The sequence below is a fragment of the Cyprinus carpio genome, chromosome B7 (genome assembly GCF_018340385.1).
Source record: "Cyprinus carpio isolate SPL01 chromosome B7, ASM1834038v1, whole genome shotgun sequence".
Taxonomy (NCBI): domain Eukaryota; kingdom Metazoa; phylum Chordata; class Actinopteri; order Cypriniformes; family Cyprinidae; genus Cyprinus; species Cyprinus carpio.
The window spans coordinates 38,500,887-38,526,691 of NC_056603.1; the positions used below are offsets into that span (position 1 = coordinate 38,500,887).

Below are 25,805 nucleotides of genomic sequence, written 5' to 3' on the forward strand. Positions count from 1 at the left end.
GGCCAACACACTCTAAATTTATCCTGCTTTCTCCCTACACACTCCTCAACCCCAACACCTCATCACAAACAGACACACGTGCACACACACACACACCCCCTTGTTGTTCCACGGAGGAACACAATCTTACATGAGGAAACTTGTAGGACTGTGTTACATGGGGAATGGCCTTATTTCAGAAAACTGCCTTTTTAAGCATGGAAAATGCAGATTACTGTTGGGTGGTCCTTCACGCAAGGGCATCTGATTGTTGTCCAATGGATAACTTAACTTCTGTGGCCAGTTAAACAGTAACACCTGTAACAAAAACGCATGAATATTTGCCAACAAACTGTACTTGTCCAAGGTCTGCCTCTGGCTCACCACATCTACAAATAAGACGGCTAAAAACGATTTGAATTGAATTTCAATGTTTTAATAATGAAGATTATATTTACATTTAAATAATAAAATATAAAAAATATATATATTTTTTTTGCTTACAACATCAATAAATTAAAAGGATTATTAGTACTATTATTTATTTAAATTAAATTTAAAGATGTAAGCAAAATTTATTATTATTATAAATATTATTAACAACAATAATTACTTATATATTAAAAACATTTTTTTTCTTATCTTAGAAGACACAAATGTAAAATTCACATTTTACAAATTAGTCAAAACAACCCACCCACACGAAACCATGCAATTTTGGTCCCTAGATATCTATCTGCAGTAAAGTTAACTCTAGCACTGACATATTTGCTAAATGACCTCATGAGAATTTTTTTTTTAAATAACCTAGTGTTGTATGTTTTGTCAAGCATTTCCAAGTACAAACATCTTTTTGTTCTTTCAGATACTATACATTGCTTCTAATTTCTCCAACCTCAAGACTAAAGCCTTTTCATCTAATGGAAAGAAAGTGAAAGATCACATGATGTGGACAGTGTTGTTCCAGATAAATAGAGAGAGGAATTAAAGACACTCTGGCACAGAGAGCACTTCTTTCATGCAGGAACAAATCACATGATGTGACCACTAAACCGCAAACGGCACAAAGCAGATGTAGTCTGATGTATCTCCTGATCAACTCCAGACTTTAAATACATGACTTCTTTCCTCTTTATGGAGCTCTGCCCCATAACAAAGCCTGATTGAGAGCAGGCCGGCTGGCCTCAGCAGGCGTCCACCTGCAAAGCTTTCACCTGCAACCGTGCACTGTTATTGTTTCAGCGCTTGAGCAGATCTGATTCAGAAAGCACTACAGCGGCTGAGTGAGTGAATATCATGAGGCCTGTCAAAAAAACATGCCTGGGACATATTATATACAAAATCCAATGGGGAAAAATTTAATTCTATTTTGCATAAAGAAAATGCAATTTTAGACTTAGTGATTTTATTACTATGAAGCAAAAAATTTGAAATGTAATTCTCATTGCCATAATGCAGAGAAATTTTTTGGGATATGTAGGGTCTTTAGCTCACCTTAAAAACAAACATTTCTCCCCTGAGCATGGTGACTGTGTCAAAATTGCCCTCGCAGATGTTGGGGCCGTAGTGATCTGGACGATCGGTGGTGCGAGGCCTGTCCGGCCGGCGAGGGGGCGCTCCGGGAGGGTTCTTAGGAGGATGGGGTGCCCTGGGGTCTGGAGGGGCTGGTCGCCGGGGGGTCACAGTGGGGAGAGCCTGAGTCGGAGAACTGCTAGGGGGTCCTACAAGAAACAAACAAACTCAATATACTTGCAGAATTTGTATAAATAATAGAATAGCATTGTGGCAACCTCTTAGTTCATTCTTTGATAAATATAAGAATTTATGCAAATTTTACAAAACAGAACACGTCCAGGTCACATTCCATCCCATAAAATAAGAAAATATATTTTGATTAAAAATAAATGAAGCCTATTTTTATTTTAATTATAATATTTTTTACCATTATTTCTATGAAGTATTTGTTATAGCTTCTTTATATAGATTTAAATTGGTATTGGTATTTCTGTATTATTGGTATTGGTAAATTGATATTTCTACCAATATTTTTACCATTATTTCTACCATTTTTAAACAACATGGAGGTATTTGTTGTACTGCCTTTATTTAGATTTAAATAAAAAATCTTACAGTATTACAGTCATTAATTAATTCAATGCGTTAGAGAGACAACAATGAGAATCAATATGGAAAAAATAGTAACTGTTACAATAATGAGATTTTGGAGGAAAAAAAAAAATTGCTTATTTGTCATGAAAACAAATGTTACAAAACTTTAAATCCTAATGGTCCTAAAACAAGGTTTAATTTTTTTGTAAGCCAAAATAGAAAATATTTTCTTAAATTTGTAATGCATTAGCAATAATAGTGATGCTGGCCTTCGCAAACTCCAAAAATAAGTTAAATGATTTATGAATTTGCCATGAGATAACCAAAATAACTTTCTTCTAAAGTGGGAATGATGCATGCAGTTCTCCCCACAGCTGAAACTCCCTCATGCAAAGCTAAAACAAACATTACTAGAGTCCACAAAGACTACAAAGTTTCAAAGAAACATGACCTGGTCAAATGCAAACTAAACCAGCTTAACGCAAAAACAAATATTAGAAACCTTACACCATAAGCTTGAATAGCACTTAAACGACTTACTGTAAACAAACCAACAAACTTTTACAACACAACATGTTTCTGAACCAGGAAACTAACAGCTATCTAAATGTATAAAGTGCCTATAAACATTTTCTGCACTTCTTACTCACAGGCAGATGATAAGGAGAACAACACATAACAGGATCCAGAAAATTAAAGGCACCAGACCTGAACAAATGTTGCACATTGATTAATGCACTGACCGCTATGCAATAACTTCAACTAAACACTTATTCTGTTTTAAACTGCACACAGTATGAATGCTTATTTTCACAATTCTGACTTGTACAAAATCTTATGAACTTATAAACTTGCAATTATAACAAAAATAACAAACAAAAAATGATATTAAAAAAACAGTATTTGACTTCTCTCTTAATTGACTTTTTCCCCATCACAATTTTTATTTCTCACAATTCAGATTTGCATTTAGATTTTATTTAATTTTTTAATGTAATTTTGCAAGTTTATACGAGTCAGATTTGAGGGGGAAAATGTACTGAATTGTGAGGTATAAACTTGCAATTCTAAAAAATACAGCTTGTTTCCACCAAGAAATACAAAAAATTACTTGGACATATCGCAATTTAATTTTTTTAACCTCACATAGCTGACTTTTATTCTCAGAATTTCACGTTTGTACCTTGCAGATTTTCATGAAATATTCAGAATTTGAGATAGAAATTCAGAATTGCAAGAAAAAGTCAGAATTGTGAGACAAAAAGTCTGAATTATTATTATTATTATTATTATTATTATTATTATTATTATTCCAAGGTTGAAATCTGCTTCCATAGATCAGAGACAATATGCTGCAAAATCAGAAATGCCATGTTTAAGACATCACAATCATCAGGTTACCGTAAATCTGCTGGACCCCACGGAGATCATCTTCAGGCAGCTCAAAGTTCTCGGTGTCCATCCACTGGTAGAAAGGAGCCATAATAGCCAAAGGATTATTGGAGTGTTCCAGTCCAAGGGCATGGCCCAGCTCATGTACGGCTACCAGGAACAGATCATTGCCTAAGGGGAGACACATATTAAATATCACAGGCTGTGGTATTAGAGAGATCTGACGGTCAGCAATGAGCTGATTTACTGAGGTCACTAGTAAAGAATGTCTGATACAACAGCTTATTAATCTTCATTCGCTCTGGGAGATCACAGCTGCATTTTAAGGGCACTCTGACTTAAGGACACATGATATACTGCGTATCAACTAGAACATTACATTTGCTGCAGTTAAGTGCGCACATTAAACAAAATCGCTACTGGTCTTGCAGAAGATAAAGAAGTGCAGCTATATTTAGATGACTGGGTAAATAGGACACATGAGTGAAGAGAAGAGTGTGGACCGTTTTAGGGGGAGTTGGGAAAAGGGTTCCCGCTGTTAGTTCTTGCTTAGTGCTGAGATGATGTGCACTTTTAAGTGGCATGAAATCAAAATGAACTCTCTTTATTATCTTAATGCATATTCCTGATCTAAACAGTTAATATATGAACACTCTTCCAAAGAAAAATGTTTGTCTTTGTGATCTATAATCAAAATGAGACTGAAATGACTTTCCTTTTTGGCTGACGTCACTAAAACTGCTTAAGTTTTGACCTATGAGTGCTGGCAGGTGATTCAATAAGGAAAATGGTTCCAAAAATTCCTGCTTACTCTAGTATGGATCATGTTTGGTAGTATGGAACAGTTACAACAATTCAGTCAAGTCCTGCCCTACCATTTTTCCCTCATTGAAGTTTCACTAAATACATCACTTTATAGAAGTAAAATAGGTAAAAACTCTTAATTTAAGATTTGACTTTTAAAAAGTGCACTTTCATACTACTAAAGTGTGTTAAGAAATAGTTGTGAAAGTGTACACTTTTAATAGACTTACTGTAAGCGGCCTTCATTAATATTACATAATCTGCAGTACATAAAAAAAAAAATACAGCAAGTTCGATACATATTCATATGAAAGTAGTTTGTGGATCAGTGCAGAACATTTGCAATTATCTGCACACTACAGAGATTTATTGAAATGTTCACAGTGATAGTGCACTCAGTCAGTCGGTGCACTAATCACGTTCTTTCTCCATTTTCCAGCTGTCACAATGATCTGTGACTCTGCGGGTGTAAATGGCTCTATGCAATTCTTAAATCCTGATTTCAGGGGGGAAAAATTATTGACTGCTTCCTTTTAATACTGAAGATATCCATTATTATCTAGTGTGGACAATCCAAACCATCCATGCAGAACGTCTGAAGTCATCAGACAGTAATGTTGCTTGTTCAGGGTTTTTTTTTTCAGAGAGGCAACATCATTAGGGCTAATAAGTGTGCAGATAAGAGAAGTACTGAACTTGCTGTCCTAATGCTTTCCGACAGTTCAATCAATGACGGCTTTCACAGACAAACGCACTCATCATTCAAAGCTGCTCTTGTGTGAGAGACACGACTGTTAAAAGATGCAACTTCAGAGCAATAGGAGACATCTCTCCTAACAGCTGTGTCATTGTGACCGAGACTTCAACTGTTGCTAACAATGATGATCCTGTAGCCAGACGTTACAAAACTATGGAAATAGACTCTGGAAAAGATTCCTTTTGAAGATGCATTACGTGTTTCCTCAGTGAATGTTGCAGTCAGTGTGTCGGTAATCAATCAAATGTGACATGTTGTAATGATTCATTGAAGCGTTTGAAAAACTAGACATCCCATGATTAACCTTAAACCCTTTTATAGACATAGAGGTCTTTCCAAGTTACTTTCAAAATCAGGAGCCGTATTACTGCGACTTCCCATCTTAAGACCGTAATACACCAAGCTGACTTTCAAGGAATCTCTCTTCAGCGTCTGTCAGCTTAGTTTTTTTATGTTTATTCACACCATCTGTACCCCTTCGAATGATGAAACGGCATTCTGTTTTTTTTTATAATAAAAAAAAAAAAATCAAACTTTTAGATTTTATCAATATTTCACAATATTCCTATTCTACTGTATTTTTGATCAAATAAATGCAGCCTTGGTGAACATAAGAGAATTCTTTAAAAAAAAAAAAAAAATTAGTGTCAGTGCACCAACGTAATTTTACATATATGCATATTAGATATTACACAATATAAAACCTAAATGAGTCCTTTTGACCCACCTTGTAGGTTTTCTGAACCAATGGTCCAAGGCTCGTCTGAGTCAAAGTGAGTATCTCCACCCATCCCGGGACCAGGGAAGTAAGCATGTGCCAGAAAGCCCCCCTCTCCGTCAAACGGGGAACTGTCACCATGAAAACCAGACGCGAAGAAGATCATAATATCAGGTTCCTTCCGACGACCGTATTTGACCTCATGGAAAGGGATCTCATCAAACGTCAGCGGCGTCACTTTCTCCCACACTTTGAAGGCCCGTCGGATGGCCTCATATGAGTTGTACTCCCCGATCTTGGGCGTGTAGTTCTGAATACTACAGCCATGGCAGACACAAGAAGAACAGTGTTACAATTACAATCAAAATCACTAGAATAATGTGGACTGAAGAGTCAGATCCAAACCCACCTGAAAGTTATGTGGTTCTTGTCCCACTTATGGCCAGTGAGTGCATAACGTTTCCGTCGTACATTGGTCTTGATCTGACCCCCAAACTTGTCTGGGACACCACAGCGGGGTCTCTTCATGGATCTAAAAAGAAAGAAACAGATGAGGGCTTAGTGTACAAAAGAAACTTCTTTAATAGGCATGTACAAAATAAAGGCATGTTAAGAAAGCTGAACAAATGGAGGCCTCTTTATATCCACCACTGTACATTTTCAGCCAATTAAAATTTTTGGGTGAACTATTCCTTTAAATAGGCAACTATCACCCTGTTTTGAAACTAACAGAAATACTTCAACATTATGTGTTGTGTGTTAGTATTGTGTTATCATAGATTGGTGCAATAGAATCACCTGTTAAACCTTTATGGAAATTTACAATCAAACTCATGTCATAACCAGCTTTTAAAAAAAAAAAAAAGTTACCACTGATATTGAATGACCACAGGATCATCCACCTATAGACATTATATAACCTGTAATATTTCTTTAAGGTTCTCCTTCTCTGTAAGGTGACCTTTATTTTTCTGTTCAGTTACATGTTTAACAGGATGTAAGTGCTTCGTGAAAAAGAAATAGTTTGATAAAGATGAGCTGAGGTGGAATTAGTAGTAGCTCTAACAGTGTAGCTGATACATTAAGATCATGTGGTGGAGTGAGTGTCCTACTCGATGGTGGCGGGGTCCAACACTCCAGTGATCTCCAGCCCATAAAAGCGCTGCATGTCGCTGATGGCGTTCGACAGGATTTGAGCCGAGCGCATGGTGGACATCTGCTTGCTGGCCTGCGGGAGGTAGCCGTACTGCCGCAGCCATGACTGAGACAAAAACACAGACAGAAGTGATCTCATTAGAAATCTAATTTTGAAATCTAATTGACCTTTTGTGATCAGGGATGTTCATGGTTATTGTCATTAATAATCCTGTCAACATTTATATTAATATTTCACAATCCACAAAGTGAAGCCTTAATGTAGAAAGAGTCGTACTTGTTTTGTTTTTTTTGTTTTTTTTGCATGTTATGCATGTTATTAACAGTAATTGCAAACATACACTGCATATTAAATTCAAAGTTAAAATGTATCCAAATTTGGTGGACTGAAAATATGTATTTATTTATTTGAAAAAGTAATTTGTAGTCTCCCATATTCTGCAATATTAATGCAAGGAATATTTAATAAATTAAAAAAAAAAAATCCTGAAAATTAGCATTCCTATTTGAAAGAGTTTAGAGTATGAAAACTGATATGAATGGAACTTCCAGAACTCAAAAGATTATTAAAAAGGAGATAACACTGTATCATTCATTTCTAGTGTTTACATAGATGTCTTAAATGATCTGTGTAAAACAGGACCCTTCAATTTTTGGAATAATTACATGACCCCTTTAATGCCACAGCAATTCAAAAAACATCTGTCTGTCACTGCCATGAGAATGGAGGAGAAAGAAGATATTGTCAGAGACTGAAAGAGTGTCACACCTGTTATAAGCGACACCTAATACTGGTACAGACTGTGTGAGAACACTTGAGGCGGATGTGAACACAGATTGAGGGGTGACGGCACCAGCAGGGCAGGCCAATTTATGAGGTTTGAGAAGCAGCCACTCTTCCCTCACTGCTGGGGGACTTTCCTCAGGGCACAGACATGCATGGAGGCACAGCTCCAATCCCATCTGGCTCTCGCGTTGGATACAGTGGGCGAATCCAAAAGGCCAGAGGGTCCATTAAAGGGGATGAAAGCTGGACATGATGCTTTGATTTGTATTAAATGTGGTTACACCTACTGCTAATCATCATTAGACAGGTAATCAGCACAAATTATGTAATTAAACTGCCTCATTATTAAACCCACCCTGTGGCAACAGTAAACAGGCTGTCCTTCACAGTGTTATTATAGTATCACTGAGATACTATTTTAGTTTTTATTTTATTTTTAGCTTTAATAAATGTGCTTTTTATTTTATTTTGCCTTTGAAACTAGCTGAAATAAAATAAATTGAATATATTTTATTTCAGTTAACATTTAATTTAATTCAAGTTTTAAGTTTTAGTTCAAGTTTAAAGTTTTTAAATGGGTTTTAGTTTTAGTTAAATATAATAACCCTGGTCCTAAACCAGCCAGAATAGAAAACCAGACCAATTTACTATATCAGTTGTCTCTCCTAGACAGTAATAAGATCAAATGGAGAGCAGATGGAGAAATGTCTTGCTTCACAGTTTAATCTGGAGAGTTTCAAAAAGTATGAATAATATCACAAATTGTTCAATATCACCATTATCTACAAATGTAACCTTCTCATCAAATACTTACTGATGTGAGTAATGATACATTTTATAGCTATACTCTTACTCTAACAATTGTGTCATTTGTTTCTATTATATGTTTTTCTAAAGAGAAACGTCTGAAAACCTGATCATAACTGAGAACAAATGCAATACTAAAAGCAAAACAGAATTAATTGCTTGGATTTGTGTTCATGACTTTACAGAGCTGTTTTTCAACTGGTATTAATTATCAGAAGGCTAATGTGTTCCTCCCAATGGACTCAAGGGGTTAAGGGGTCACTACTTTTATAACGTCCCCTTCTCTTCCAACTCTGTAACCAGGGCCTGTCACACAGTTGCCTGGTCTGGATCTCTACTTTCCACAGCCACAGAAAACACAGGCCTTTGTGCCCTTATGTGTTGTGAAGGCAGCCGATTAACAGTCTAACAGTTGAATAGCTTGCCCTGTTCTGGGAAAAAAAAGTGACTATACCCTAGCAATAGCATGCATCACTATTTCTATGTACTTAAATCTGTTTTTAGAACAAATGATGCTTTAAATTCTGCGGCTTGTTTTATTACTTTTTCTAAGTCATCAGACCAACAATTCTTGTTTGTTAAATGATACAATATGTGAAAATCCCACACAAATATGGACCAAAATTGCAATATGGCTTAGTGTGATTATCATTTTTTTTTTTTTTTTTTTTTGCCAAAATAAAGTTTTAAAGTTTGAATAAGAAGAAATTAAGACAGCTGTAATTTTACAGTCATACCGTAAAGTGAAAATATTATTTTCCCTAAATTCCTTTTTATTTACAATAAATATTACAATAATAATATTTCTCATTTTGCTTTATTTAGCAAATAAACATTTTATTTTGTCTTATTTCATAGTAATGACATAAGTAAATATCATTATTATTGTCATTATTATTATTGTTATAATTGTTATTATTATTATTATTATTATTATTACTACAAAATCATATTGGTATTTAATAAAAGTCGTATTGGTATTAAGCAGCACTACTTAATTGGTTTTTTGTAAAAGTCGTATTTTTTTAAATAGGCATTAAAGTGCACTATCCAAACTTAAATTGTTGTATTTTATGAACACTTTGGAATATAGACCTATGGTTGGTCTCTTTTTAAAGAAGAAAATTAGCAGATTTTGGCTAAAGTGGAATTTTTTCAAAAAATTAAAGTATCAAAAAGTTATAGAAGTTTAAATGTACTGTAAATAATATGCGCTATATTAATTTTATTTTAATTTATTTATTATAAATATTTTACATAACAGGTTTTACTCTAAAATTGGTATAAAATTTAAGCCTTGTGTCTAAATAAGTTATGTTCCAAATTTGAAGTTGATATGAAATTGTTTGTGTTTAATTTGAGATTTTATTTTTAAAGTTCTAAGAAGTCTAAGAAATTTTGTGCCATCAAAACTCCTTTGAATTTTGTTTAATGAATTTTTCCCTAGATTTCTCTGTCAATTTTACTTCACTACTCAAAATAACCACCAAATATGGAATCCTGAGACTCAGACCTTTCCAATGATATTTTTGTTGCCAAGATTATAAAAAAGTTTTGATTCTAAAAGACCGTAATGCATTTTGTAATATGAAACTTGACACTGCCCACTAAGGGGGAGGAGACCGCCATAAGATTTTAAAGTACCATGTCCATGGTAACGCAATGTCCGATTTCAAAATGGTTTTCACAGGATGAATCTTGGGCTTCTAAGCTTTCAAATGATATATAATTTATTATGATTACTAAAAGATTTTATAGAGAAAAAGGACAACAAAAAAAAGAGTGCCAAGCGTCCCACAGGTGGGACGGTGACAGTTAAGGGGTTAAAACATGCACGCACACAGACACACGCACTTTAAATTGCAATTACAATTTCTATCAGGAAAAAATAGCACAAAAGGACTTGATGTAATAACCACAATAAAAGAGATTTAGGCATAGGCTCTTTGAACTTGGGCCAGTAAACAACCACCTAGCAACTAGCATCTACCCTAAAAACTATTTAGTAATACTCTAGCAAATAATAACAACTCTAGCATCACGATAGTACACTGTAAAATAAATCCATAAAATTTACGGTAAAAAAACGGCAGCTGAGGTTGCCAGAAATTTACCATAAAAATACGTTAACCGCATTTTAGGTTTTACGGTTTTAACTTTAATTTACAGTTAAATACCGTGATTTCATTAACTGATATAATGTTAATATACCAACCTACTGAAGTATTGAATCTGTTTTGTACCTTTGAAATACACTGATAACCACCAAATGCAGGTGGTGACGAGAAAGTCACATGATGAACCAAAGCTCATCACAAGCAGCTTTTAAATAATAACACATATAGAAGCACAGCGTCATTCACACAAGCACTAAACACCATCATGGTGAGACACATTAAACTGAAATATGCAATAAACATTAATTTAACAACATTATATGTAACATACAAACCTAATAAACATAACTGCTAAGAAAAAAACTAAGAAGAATTCTGGGAACGTCAGTGTTTTTTCCTGTAAATTTTACAGGAACTTACCGTTAACCATTTAACAGGTTTTTACTGTAGATTTTTTACAGTATTTTACTGTTAAAATCACAGTAATTTTTTACAGTGTACCTTTTGGTTGTACAATCACAGTGTTTTCTTCGAAAAATGTATACTTTTAGCGGCCACTTACAGCATTTAAAATCTACAGTTTTTCCACAATCATTTACAATTAAGACATAAAAAGTGTCATTTCCATATCATTTGTCAACTACTCATGTATTTCCACACCAAATCCAACAGTCCCAGCTTTCTTACTCTCCCTGAACACAATCCTCTTTGTGTCTCCCATGAGGCTGTGAGAGAGGGAAGTGCCAAAGGGCTGTGCAGGGCAGGACACACCTTACCCCCACAGATAAGACTGCCTCGCTTTCAGTCACTCGGAGCCCTGGGGCTTTTAGCAGGCGGGAGGTGGGAGGTGTGTGTACTCCTACTAGAGAAAGACATTACCCTAGTGTTCTGCTTACTGGCTCATAAAGGACAACAATACTCTTGCTTTCATGCTTTATGCTCCTTCTTTAGGTCAAGGGCACCTGGAATCATTTGTTGCCGGCCGTCGAAACAGATGAAATTAACGAAGACCTGCTTTTATAGCATCTAAAGTGTTTCCGCATCCATTCCACCACCACAACATCCCATGTCATGCATACAGAGTAAGGCTTTGCAGAGAACCGAGGCAAGGAGAGCCATCCTTCTCTCCCATCAGCCCCTGTGCCAGCGCTGGCTCAATGGGACCTTGAGAGCTGCTGCCAACAGCACGTCCTCCAGGAACCTGTGATTCACAGCGCATCGTGAAAAGACTTGGGTTCAGTGTGTGAGAGAGCGTTTGTGTGTCCAGAACAATGTCAGCCAAGAATCTAACGACTAGAGAGCGCTATTATTCCTGAGCTTTGGGTGCGTGCCATTTTTTGGTCATTAAGTGAGAGGGAAGAGGGATCGAGCGAACCAGATCAAGTGAAAAAGATTAAGAGGAAGACAGGAAAACAGAACATGATGGAGGAGGGGAGGAGTGAAATAAGTTAAGGCAGACTGGGCTTTTGGCATTTCAGATGTGATTCTGGCTCTGATATCTCAGGTAACTGCTTTGGGGAATAATGCAATGACAAATTTCATTTAAACTCCATGTTGTCTTCACTCTCAGCTCTGCACAACCAATCTACTGGGCCACGGGGAGCTCTGTCACTGCAGAAAATACAATAAATAGATTTTAAAAATATTTTAAGGCTATATATCTTTAATGGCAGGCAGCTGGGTAATGAGACTCAAAGCAAGGTCAAAGGACAAAGCACATCAATCAGCTGTCAGTTTCATTTTCCAGCGGTGTAAATCAATAACCTTAATCAATGAGAACAGCAACGCCAAACTAAATTAAATAGACAATCAAATAAGAAGTTCTCGGAAAGAGGTGGAAGTATCACCAAAAGACATTTTAAATAGGGATGCACAGCATACCTGTATATCAGTTATCAGAGTATTAGTGTTTTTTTTTTTTTTTTTTTTTTTTTTTTTTTTTACATGTTGGTTCATATTGAACACATACAGTATAGGCCGATATAGAATATTTAATTGTGCATGCTGAACTAAAAGTAGTAAACAGTTATAACCACAAAAATTCAGTAGATACTTGAAATAAAATAAACAATATAACTGGGCTACAGTAAAATGAAAAATAAATAAAACGGGGTTTTTTCATCAACATTTCTCATTTTAATTTAGTTTGCTTGATGTACTAAAAATTTTGTACAAAAAAATAAAATAAAAACTTCACAGACATTAAAAGTACTAAAAGAAAATTACAAAATCACAAACACAAGACATACAAAAAATTTAGAATTAAAATGGAAAATATAAAATTTAAATAATTTATAATATTAAAAATATAGTATCTAAAAAGAAAAAAGAGTCTAAAACAACATTGATTATATAAGATTATTTAAAGCATTTATTACTATTTTTTACTGTTTTATAAAAAATATTATTTTAATATTGACAATAATATCAAAATTCAATTAATTAATTTAATATAATTTGATTTTTAATTTATCAGCATCGCAGGTATCCTCCACTGAGAGGACAATGCCTGATGCACTGAGGCAGATGTTGTCAAATTACAGTGTCATTTTTATAAATATATTTCATTAAATACTAAAAAGAATTCTTTAAAAAGTTCTGTCAAATTCTCTATTTTACCAAATGTGTTTGTTTTTTTAGGGCAACATGCACCAAACTCCATTGGATTTTCCATCAATTTTCGCATCTGCTTCATGCTTCACATTAGGAGCATTATTTGTGCAGCATTCAGAGTTGCTGCCTAAAGAGCGTTTCAAGTCAATCACAAATGATGGTCCATTTCTGTGTTTATAAAGCAGCTGCCTATGTACAGTAGACAGCAAGACAGGCCTAGTGAATCTGGCTCAATCCCCTCATGACCGTGCAGTAATTGAGCTGGTGCATGTGGCCCTGGTTCTTAATAAGAGAGGAAATAGACCTACCAGTCAGAAGTACAAGTCATCCACTGAGACATGGACACAATTAGCAGTTAATGCGGCTCCACGGTCCAATCACATCTCATTATCCCTCTCAGTCAAAGTGAGGCAGCCCAGACCCCACACAAACAGCTCACCACGAGTTTGTTGGAAATCACAATGATGCTACATTCCATGGATATAGAGGGCGGATAAAAAAACATAATGGATAAGCACGACTCCAAGGGTTAAATGCAGGATAGAGATAAGGTTGCAGGAAGTGATACAGTCTGCTCCATGAAATACAGTCCTCATAAACCCCCTCCTCTCCCTGCTCCATGAGCTCTTCCTGTCTCTCTATCTCCCCGCACCTCTGAACACAGTCAGCTCAACACAAGAAGTCTCATTGTTGCGCCTCAGCTGCCTGAGAGCCCTGCAGTCCTAAACGTCTCTTAACATCTCTTAAAGAGGAAAAGTAGAAGGACAAAAAAAAAGACTGCTGAAAATTCAGGTTCACCATCACAGGGATAAATTAGATTTTAAAATACATTCAAATAAAACCAGTTTGAACTGGTTTTGAGGGTAATACACTTGGCATTGCTTGAGGATCTCACTGCACAAGCTCTCTCAGGCAGGAGTGTCATATGTTTGCTCACAATGATGAATGGCTGTTAAAGAAAGGTTGTGTGGAAAACCCTTATGGAGAAAGCTTGGGTGTGTTTTTTGCAAACAACGAACCTCAGGCACATGGTCGCTCATTCAGAAAACTCCAAATTCAAGAACGTTAGAATAAGGATAAGCACAAGTTCGTCTCCTGAGTTCTCTTGTGCTTCTAAAGACAAATAGTCCATGCATTTTGAAAGAGTCCCAGTTTCTATAATATTCATGTCCTTAATTGTGAACATCGAAAACATCCTAAATTCTTAATGAATTAATGGAACGAGATCCAGAACAATGTTTTTATAAAAAAGATAGACTTTAAGCACTAGATAGAGGGTCGGTCAACTTCATAATCACAACCTTTGAAGCTGATATACTGTAGAAAAGGGAATGCATGCATACTATACTTTTCTATAACTGCATTTAAGACCTTGTCCCCACAGTTGTCTCACCACACACTCAAATCAGTGGGACGTACAGCTTTAACACATAATCCCCCAACAATCCATCTACCACTGTGGCATGTGCAGGCCTATCTGCTGTCATTCAACATTTGTGAGATAAGCTGCTTCTATCTAAAAGGGTTTGGGTCAGCTGTAAGTTTAAAGAAGGACAGTGATGCAGGAGCCCAGATATTTCAAGAGGTACACTGTAAGATGAATAAACTGAATTGAACTTCAAAGGGTACAAGTATACCTTCAGAAAAAAGGGCATTTTTCCAAAAGGTTCACCTTTGTACTTAAACGGTGCATATTGGTAACTTAAAGGTACATATTTGTACCTAAAAAGTGTGCCTTGAAAAAGTGTCAGCTTTTGTACCTTTTTTTCTAAGAGTGTTCTTTTTTTTCTAAAAGTTGGCTTCAGTGTCCGAAAGTTGCTTGGCGATAGCATAGCCGATATGATAGCCAGGGGTGTGTGAACTGCCCAATGTGAGGTCAGTGTTACTTCCAGCCCAGTGGAGCTCATCTAGTTTTATTGTTAATGTTATTCCTGATCATTCAGGTTAATCTGGGTCAGGCCTGATGTAAATGTTTGGGAAGGCAACAGATTCCTGAAAGGATCAAGTTGAGGCTCCCTGCCAGATTTGTGAATCTGATGAGTAAAATAATAATTTCAGAGACACAGTTTAGATCTTTGGCTTCTGTCAGTCTCTTTGCACAGTGCCAGACCACCAATGACAGGGTTTGTGCCACTGCAGCACTGCATACATGGAGTGGCACACCGCTAACAAACCTCAGACCACACAGACTACAAACTCTTCATACCTCCAACCACTTCAAACTAAAAACATCCCAAAGCTTGGCTACAAGAATTTAAGAGGTAAGAATGTTGGTGATTCAGAATGTTTAGTGAAAAGCTAAATAACTTTCTAATTTGCTCTCGGATATTACAGCCATTCACATGCTGAGTTACAAGCATTCAGCTGAAATCAGCTGTCATATAAAAACCAGACCTGAGACTCTGAGACAGTGCATTAAACCTAAATGAGAAACACAGCAAATATTTAAGTGTTGCCAAATGATTAATCACGATTAATTTTGTTTACATAATGTATGTGTGTGTACTGTGTAAATACATACACATACAGTATATATTTTGAAAATATTTACATGTATTTACATGTATATATTATATTCATATAATTTATATTATACATAAACGTATTAAATATATAAATAACATTTTATTCTTAAATATATACATGCACAATACACAGTACAAACATATATTATGTAAAGAAAAACATATATTATACTTATATATAAAACTTATATATATATATAAACTTATAAACTATATATATTAGTGCTGTCGAACGATTAATCGCGATTAATCGCATTAAAAATAAAGGTTTTATTTGCATAATATATCCGTGTGTATGTACTGTGTATATTTATTATGTATATATTAATACACACACCTGCAGTATATATTTTGAAAATATACAAAATAAATATACACATAAACACATACTATGTAACCAAAAACTTTTATTTTGGGTGCGATTAATCGTTTGACACCACTAATAGTGGTGACCAAAACACGTTTTCAAACTTAAAAAGTAATGAATTCTACGATATGATTTTTGATACAAAAATGTGCAGTACATTGATCATTTGTAAATAAGTATAATTACCTCTCCATTAAAGGTTTCATCTCCAAAGGTGCGCGCTCCACTCATCAAGAGCACCAGAAGAGAATAAATTACAGTCCGTCTCCAGAGCAACGTGAACGGGTCATCCCATAATACTGCCATCATTCTCATCTCGATCGGTGATAGCAGCTAAAACTCTTCAGAAGTGTAACCAAAGAAGTTAAAATCAAACAGTCTGCAACTAAAAACGCATGAAGTCCAATGCACTCAGATTAAAAACAACATCATTCTGACAGGGTCTTCTGTAGTGGTGCGTCCTTTCTGCAGAAGCGCGCGCGGCTCTTCAGCGCTACAGTCATTCAGTGAGATTTAACGCCAGTCCCAGGCGCTGCACCGGGAGTCAAAGAGGTCCGATGCTCTGGCTGAAGTTTCTGAGTGTGTTAGGTATCATATCCAGCGGGTGTGCCCACTTAATGGTCGTTTCATCCCACTCACGTGGTGCCTATAAATTAATTACAGCTACAACCTACTTCAAAGCAAGCGCTGTGCAAACTTACGCTGCAATTTCCTCTTGTAGTATGACTCGGTAAACGAAGCGTGAATAACAGCTGGTGTTATTGCAACAGAGCTTTGCGTTTCTTGGGACTGACACTCGGTCTTCGCACGACTCGCGCAGGAACCACAATACAAGAGCGCACAAATTATTATCAGATGACCGCGACACGCTCCGACACCTGTCTTGGATCACCGCCCTGCTTGTAAAGATTTAATACGAGAGTTTGTTCTCCATAAAATCCATGGTTTCTCTCGGTTTTCTTGGGCGGGTTGCAGGTCGTCGGGGGCTTGTTGTGTCGCTCCTCGTGTGTGCAGCGAGTGACTCGGACTTTGTACTGAGTCCTGCGGTGTGTCCCGCTGAAGCTGGAGGAGGGGCCCAACAGCACGGACACCAGCAGAGTGTCCAGTGCCACCTCCAGTCTGGACATTTATCCAGACACAAAGACACTTGTTAGTTCTTCTTTGCAGTACTTTTGAGCTCTGGAATTAAAAAAAAAAAAAAAAAAAAAAAAAAGCCTACCCATATGCGCTTATTTGTCACTTTATTAAATACATTTAAAACTATAGGCCAGACATTCAGAAATAGCTTATGCTCTGGTTAAGCTCTGAAAAGTAAGAACTTTGAATTATAGATTATTTATTTACACAATGCAAAAAATAAATAAATAAATAAATAAATAAATAACAGGATGCCAGGTAGGCGATATGTGTTGAATTTACTCAGTTATTGTGACCGAGAGACAATATCGTTCTTTTGCTTATATATATGACCACTAGAATGAGATTGTGTGACAGCCGCATTTCTGGGACCCTATTCTCTTGTAACAGCGCCACCTACCGGGTTATATAGCGGAGGCTGCAGTTTGGAGGCTGCTGGTGGTTTAGTTTATAGTAATGTTTGTACATGTTGTTAAAGATATTGAATCCCAGGAACATTTTTTTTATGTATTTCAATTGTGAATTTTGATTTATAAATGCATCAGATGTTAATTACAAAGTGTGAAATACCTGCTTTGAGTTAACAATTTTAAATTTAAATGAATTCACACTTAAAATATAAATGAAAAATGTAATTCAGTCTTTAAACAACTGAAAAAGTGGAGTACATTAAGTCTTAGTTTCTTGAAATATACTGTATATTGATTAGCCACCTTAAGTTTAACTAATTAGCTCATTATGAGGTACTATAATACAGATGGAATCAAATGAAATCAGCATTTGCGGTCACTAAATTACAGACAGATATTTAAAAGTTTGCTGAGAGGCAAGACACAAGACTCGATGATTCAAGAATGTATAAATATATACTCATTTTTGCATTAACACATAATACAACATTTCCATCAGTTGCTGCACAGACAGAAAGGCTGTAGGCTTCAACTCCTGAGAGAGATAAAAGAGAGAGAGAGAGAGAGAGAGAGAGAATCAAATAAGAAACATGTGCTTTTACATGTTTAAACTCTGTAATATATATTTCTGATTTAACACTTATGCACTGTTGGGGTTGTAGTAAGAGAACCAAACAGAATAATCATGTTACTGACATCTAACTCTAAACTCTAAACTCTAAACTTTAAGTATATAAAAACTGTTCTCCCTTCTTTCCTCATTTGTTTGTCAATCCGGTAACATTTTCAATATAATACATTATAAGGGTTTTCTTAATAGCATTATAAAAAACCTTAATAATATGTTGTATCATCTCATAAATAATAATAACAATTATAATACATTATAATACTTACACATTTGTGGTTATAACTTTTAAGAGTATGATTACGTATAACACACAATGAATACCATAATAAATCCGCTTAATTTAGAATGGATTATCTTGTTTGTCTTGTTATCCAAATCAATGGACATTGTTTATTTAAGATCTGGACAGTATCTTACTACATCTTGTGTGTGGTTAGGAGTGGTTGAGAGTGTTTTTTGAGTGTTTCCTTTGACGTTAATATTAATTTTGCTGTTAGTTAGTTTAAGATCAGTTTTAATAATTTAAAATAAAAAAATGCAATGTGTGTGTGTGTGTGTGTGTGTGTTTTATTATTATTGTTATATACATGTCAACTAACTGTCACAGTGTCTGGTTGTTGTGCCCTGGACTGGCCACTTGGTGGTGCTCTCCCCTTTCACTGTTACATGCTTTGGTCTCTATTTCCCACAGTCCTTTGCCTAGTCTCTTCTGTTCTGATTATCATCACCTGTAGGTCATTTACTCATTATCTCATCACTGTTTATACCATGCTCTCTCTATCTTTTGTTGCTGCAGTATTGAATTTTTTACTTTGTGTTTTCTAGTACCCTGTGTTTTTGCTTGTTGCTTTGTTCTGGATTATTATTTGTATTTAATTAAACTGCATTTGGATCTAATTTTGCCTTCTCCTGCTATTCCGTGACACTAACTCTCATTAGAGTAGTAGGCTTAGTTAAGGTTAGGGTTGGTAAAATAAGTTGATGTACTTGCAAAGTTACTTAAAGTCAGTTTGTCTGTTGGGGAACCATCAAAAAAGTGTTAGCAGACATACTACTAATACTCTAATGACTGCTAGACGACATGTAGTTGCAGAGTTACTAATCAACAGTTGTCTAAAGGGTAACATCAAAATAATCAAATTGATATTACAATAAAAATAGTTCAAAGCAAATGTGTACACATTCATATGATATGATATCTGATCTTATGGTTGTTTAAGTACAGTGAAGTTACTTCACTTAATGCAGAAAAAGAGCACTTATAAATAAGACCACATTAAAGCATTTTGGAATGTTTTCATGAAGACTTTGTATTTGGTATTTTACAGTAAAATCACTAAGATGTACTAAGTTGTTATGCAGATCTTAAACAATGGCAACATATGAGACTTACATATAATCCATTATAACTATGAGAACCATTGTAACTTAAGTGGATGCAACATGTTCACTGTGTTATAAATCATCATACACTTAACCACAAATAAGTATTATAATACATTAAAACTGTTCTTATGATTATTTATTAGATGATGCAACATATTTTAAGGTTTCTTAAAATGAATTATTCATTCCATATAATGCTTTAAGAATACCCTTATAATGTATTATAAATACAGGCTTAATAGGAAGTGTTACAGTCAATCCTTTTATTAAAATCTACCACTTCACTGAAATAGTTATCAGAGAACAATCACTTTTGGGTTAACAGAAATATAAGTAACAAAAGGGTGTACTGGGCATTGTGCAAAAATAATTAATATTCCTTTCTGACCTGTAATGATAATCCGGACCAGAAAGGAAGACCTGCTCAGCCTCCTGTAAGGACAAATTCCGTAGGACAGCCAGGGCATATATGATGGCCTATGAAAAAACAGTTAATTTAAGTATACTTAATGTATACTTACAGCAAGCCATTATACATGGGTTCATACACGAGTACCACCAGCATGCAGTTTATACAGTAGATTTTGTAAGTGCAGGAGAAGGACACCCTTGTTAATCATGTGTCATTTCACACTGGTTTTAGGAATAAATTATGGGTAGGGGAAGGTTAAGGGGTAGGGATTAGGTTAAGTCTATATTTTTGGACATAAAAGATGTTGATCCAGTAACATGTCTTACTTGACAAAATCACAGCATCTCAGAGCATTTGAATAATTAATTTCAAAATACTTATGGGCTATAATATAGGCTGCATAACTTGAGTAGTGGTGTGCTTCATCTTCACAAGCCAAACTTGAATATGACCTGATAAAGGAGTTCCAGTTTTGTTAAAATTGTATAATGCAACTTTTTATTAAAATGATTTCTAATAGGAAAGTGCAAAAAATAATAATAATAATAATAATAATAATAATCTTCCAAACCATGTTTTTGTTTTACTCACATACATTTTGTTAAATCTATAACAATGGCTATTTATGGGCTATTTTAGGGGGACGGATTTCATGGGAAATTGCATACATATGTTATTCTCCCGCATGGCAGTACCGTGAAGATGAAAGTATATGAAGATGAAAGTAAAACTTGTTTACAGTAATTAAAATTTTTTGATGCGACATTCTTGATTTTATTGAATGTTATATTAATCATAATTTTGAAATTACATAGGCCCTATACAAATGTTTTTGGATTTAATGAATCTGTAAAGAAAAAATATTATTATTATTATTACTGATTTAATAAATTTCATTTAGCTAAGTATTACATCCATAAATATACATTTTCTAAATGCAAAACTCTTTTTGAGATTCAAAAGTGAAAATGTACATTGAATTTACTGAGTTCTCTAAAACATTAAAGCACTAAGAGCAATGATTTGTTTAAGGACTGGTTCTTGAATTGTTAAGGTATGACAGTGATGAAAATTGCTTTGATTTACAAGCATCTTTATTAATTAATTAATTAATTAATTAATTTAAAAAATATATTAAAACTAGAAAAATTGAAGATGGATTATTCAAATCAGTAAACCTCCAGAAAATCACTGATTGTAAAATCAAAGAAACAGTTATTTATTTGTCCATCTGCTTTTAAAAGACAAACCTAACCACATGTGTTCAAAACAATGTTCTTCTGCAAGACACGTTTAGTTTTATATTTTTAACTGAGGCCCAAAGGTTTTCATTCCCAATTTATATCCAAAAAAATTGGCCATATTAATTTCATAGAAACATATTGTAATTCTGTTATGCACAACATGCTAACAGACCAAATAACACACACACAACCTAGTCAAATAATTGTCTTTTCAATCATGAAAATTAGAACAACACAAACTACTGATTTTCGGCAAAACAAATATAATAAATGACATTGTTACCTTTCCATTTCCATTGTTTTTTTTGTTTTTTTTTAGTAGTAGTCATCTCTGCATCTGTGTATAATTGCATAATTGCTACAGAGTGCTCTGTATATTTTTTAAACCATTTTAATTTTTGGATATTTTAATGACTTAATTTTATTTTTATTTTAATGACAGCTTAATAAAAACTGCAGAATTAAGTAATTAAGTAATTGAAGAAGTAATTCTGTACAAAGCTAATGAAAACAACAACAAAAAAAAAACAACTGATTTACATGAAATCTTCCTTTTAAATGTAGCACAAGTATGCTTTTAACTGTTGACTCATTTCATATATTTGTGTAAAGTTTGTACACTTAAATCTATCACAGTCTGCATTCTTGAGACTCCTGCACTTGTCATTACCAGGGCGTCTGTCTTGTGTTCACTCCTACCTCTAAAAAGCTTAGTCTGTTTGAACTGTCTTGTGTTTTAGACAGCTGTATTAAAGGACTGCAGTGAATGTCTGAGATAAGAGCATTATTGACTGTGTGCTGAGAGCAGTAGAGTGTCTAGAGCCGTCAAATTAGAGTGCTTTCTAATATCCGTCAGTGCAAACAAATGAAGGCTCTTTTCAAATCCCTTTATTCAAACACACATGGAAGTAGAGCAGTTAGACCTGCCTAAAGAACATATAGACCCACACAGACCCACACATTCTAGATGAGATAAAACTGTTAATGGGAAGACACTGGCAAAAACAAGTTGTTTTTAAATTTCTCTTCAGCAGAAGTTACACTGAAATATAATTTAGTTTAACCATGTGTTCTATCAGATGCCTAATACTTAAAATTAGGCCATGTAATATTGGAGAAAACAAGCGAACTAACTGTTTTCACTATAGGTTTACACATTACTGAAGGAAATGTGCTGTCAAGTTGAAGAATAGTGATAATATATCTCGTATAATGGCTAAATAAATAAATGAAAAAATAAAACGTCAGTTACAATTTAGTATACAAATATTACAGTGACAATTTTATTGCAGTTTAATTAGTTTTAATTTATTTAAATTTGAATAAAGAGCTATCTACACTGTAACTAAATCAAGATGTAGAGGGCCAAACCAGTTGTCGAGAAAGTGAGCAACGAGTTGGTGCTTGTCTTGTTTACATGAAATGTTAAAAAATATCACATGAGTAGTTTCATATTGTGTTAATAATGGAACATCCTGTTTTGGTTATGATAACAAACAGAGATAACACCCATTGTACTGTTTTTTTTTTTTTTTTTTTTTTACCGTAAAGATGATTATCATGAATATCATGCAAGTAAGTTATTTAAAAATAAAGACACTGCTTATTTTGTGCAGCAGTGATAATTATTAATGATAATTCCTGTCCTAGCGGGAGTATTGTAAATATTGTAAAATACCACATTTGTTTTACGTATGTAACACAAAACACAATTCATTGCTATAGCATGAAATAAAATTGGCTACATTTTTTTTTTTAAATACCTTAGTTTTGTAAAATGTTCTTTGGTATTTATTTACATGTTTGTTTGTTAGTTTCCAAACTCAGGTTTCCACAGTGAGTCAAATTACATTTTTGCTTTTTCCATCAGTGACCTCATTTATTCAAATCAAGTCTTTGAAAGAAAGTTATCATCTTTTATTATCTTTTTGTAAAGAAATGAAATGTTATTTAGAATTGCATGGTTAAAATCTTTATATGTATGTATATATATATAGCATTTTGTGGCACTTCAGTAAAGTATCATAATAAAACAATAGTACTTTTTGTAAGTATAAGGTTTTATTTTCAAGTTTTGCTTTATCATAGTATTTTATTTTTTCTGTTTTGTTTATCTGAGATAAAGACTTGAATGTTTATAATGATGTAAAATAATCCCAACTGGCTAGGTAACTACCAAAATGAGCACATTATTACAATATGATCAGAAAGTGACAGTAAATTACACTTAATCTAGAAACAGTAGTGCTGAAGATTTGGTCACATCATATTGTTTAATTATATCATGTCAGTTAGTCAGTCAACCTTTTTGTGCTGGTCATTGTGATTTTCCAGTAGTATGCAGATGTGTACAGTATGTTTATGTTTACTGTAATGCTGAAAACCAAATGTGATGACAAGGCTCATCATTGTGCTCCGTCATCATGACAGAAGCCACAAAATTTGAATTTAGCTCTTCATTTCTCAATGTGCAAACTTTCCACAGTGCTGTCACATTTTCATCCTTGATGACTAGAAAAACAGAAAGGTAAGAAAGACCACATCCAGGTTATAGCTATATATATATATATATATATATATATATATATATATATATATATATATATATATATAAACAGAATTGTTAAGATAAATGTAAATATTTATGTTTGGATTATACATATTAAACCTATATAGCATACATACAGTATGTTTTATTCATGTATTTAGAGGGTATTTTTTATACAAACAATTTTTACATTGAGAAGAGGAAACCTTTTGTATTATATATTGTGTATTCAATATTTTGTAATCTGTGTCTTTTGTATTTAATTTAATTACATTTTTGTTTGCATTCTACCAGAGATATGACACTCCTGCTACTTCTGATTATGATCCATGTAGTGGATGAAGTAAACACACATACGCAAACATCTAACAAAATCTCAGGAAATTTACAATCCACCATCAATCCAAAACACAACATCTGGTCACCCACTTGTAAGTTCCTAAAACCCTCCTGAAATCAGACTATTATGCATTCTTACATTTGTACTTTAAATCTTAGTATAAGAAACAGCAGTCAGATATCATTTTCCCCTTCACTATAAGGGAATGTATTTGTATAAGGTCTGCATGTGGTCCACAGTTTTGTAAACATATATACACTACTGGTCAAAAGTTTTGAATGTTGTTGTTTTTTTTGTTTTTTTTATGCTCACTTTTTCTGTTTTAATTTATTTTAACATGTAATTGATTTTTGCCAATATGCCAATTTCGTGCTTAAGAAACATTTATTATATTTATATTATTATAATTATTATTATAAATTTACATTTAACAGTTTTTGTTTAATATTTGTGGCATCCGTGTGACAGTACTGTTCAAAGTTTGGTGAAAGTAAGATTTAAATAATAATAATAATAATAATAATAATAATAATAATACTTTTGTTTAGTGTGGATGCTTGATTAAGTTGATCTCTCTCTCTCTTCCTGAAAAAAGCATATTAGAATGATTTCTAAAGTATCATGTGACACTGAATACTAAAGTAATAATACTAAGAAAATTCAGCTTTGCACAGGAATAAATTATATTTTAAAATATATTGAAATAGAAATTTTAAATTGTAATACTATTTTACAATATTACTGTTTTTTAATGATTAAATCAATTCGGCTTTGGGAAGTATAAGAGACGTATACTTTCAAAAACATTAAAAAGATTCTTTCCTTTCCAGTCTTTTGACTGTAGAGTAAGTTCCTTACACAAATTAATTTTTTACATTTCAAGCTAATCAGTTTTCATTTGTATTTTTCCTTTGAAAAATTAAACGAAATAGAACATAAAATAAATGCATAATAAATATAACTAAAATAAACATGAATGAATTAATTAATTAATCAATTAAAGGGTTAATAATAACAAATCTTTTACCAAACCATAAGAATTCTAGCAGACCTAAATGAGGAGAAAAGATGGAAAGTTGCTGATTACTTACAGTCATTCTTCCCTCATCTATTTTTGTAGCAACTCCAGCATGTGAAGTCAACCGTTCTAACACAAATAAAAACTATGCTTGCTTCAGAGGGCCATTAAGTGATTATGTAAAAAACAGTCCAACAACTGAGGAATACAGCACTAGGTATCATCAGTTTTATTTAAAGATCTAAATAATCTATACACTGTATGAATCTTGTGTTGATTTGGTTGTATCCCTGTTAATGACTTCATTGTGCAGTACAGAGAAAGAGGCCATACACAACATTATACAAACAACGGAGCAATCAAAGGACTACTATTTTGAGGATCTTGCTATTTCTGTAGTTAAGATAATAGCGACAAATGGTCTGCTACCAGTCACCGCTCCAAAAGTAAGACTCTTCTCCCAAAGCTCCAAAAAATGATAGAGATAAAACATTTTAGGAAGACTTTCTTTAAGATGACACTGAGATTATGTAAGCGCTTGCAGCTTCA

The 25,805-nt window shown here is 34.0% G+C and overlaps 1 protein-coding gene across 2 annotated transcripts in view; it reads right to left on the reverse strand.

Annotated features, from left to right (window-relative positions):
* LOC109086971 (matrix metalloproteinase-15-like) overlaps positions 1-17,218 on the reverse strand; it is a 28,624-nt gene extending 11,406 nt beyond the window's left edge. The window contains exons 1-7 of one of the 2 annotated variants that reach the window (XM_042728545.1): positions 16,317-16,444; positions 13,547-13,705; positions 6,872-7,020; positions 6,169-6,291; positions 5,769-6,076; positions 3,490-3,651; positions 1,474-1,700 (exon numbers count right to left, since the gene is read on the reverse strand). In XM_042728545.1, the coding sequence (XP_042584479.1) occupies positions 1,474-1,700; positions 3,490-3,651; positions 5,769-6,076; positions 6,169-6,291; positions 6,872-6,975 (924 nt within the window). In that variant the 5' untranslated portion in view covers positions 6,976-7,020; positions 13,547-13,705; positions 16,317-16,444. Of the gene's footprint in view, positions 1-1,473; positions 1,701-3,489; positions 3,652-5,768; positions 6,077-6,168; positions 6,292-6,871; positions 7,021-13,546; positions 13,706-16,316 lie in introns of both variants that reach the window. The other variant, XM_042728544.1, reaches the window with a different exon arrangement.
* Positions 17,219-25,805: the final 8,587 nt, after the last annotated feature.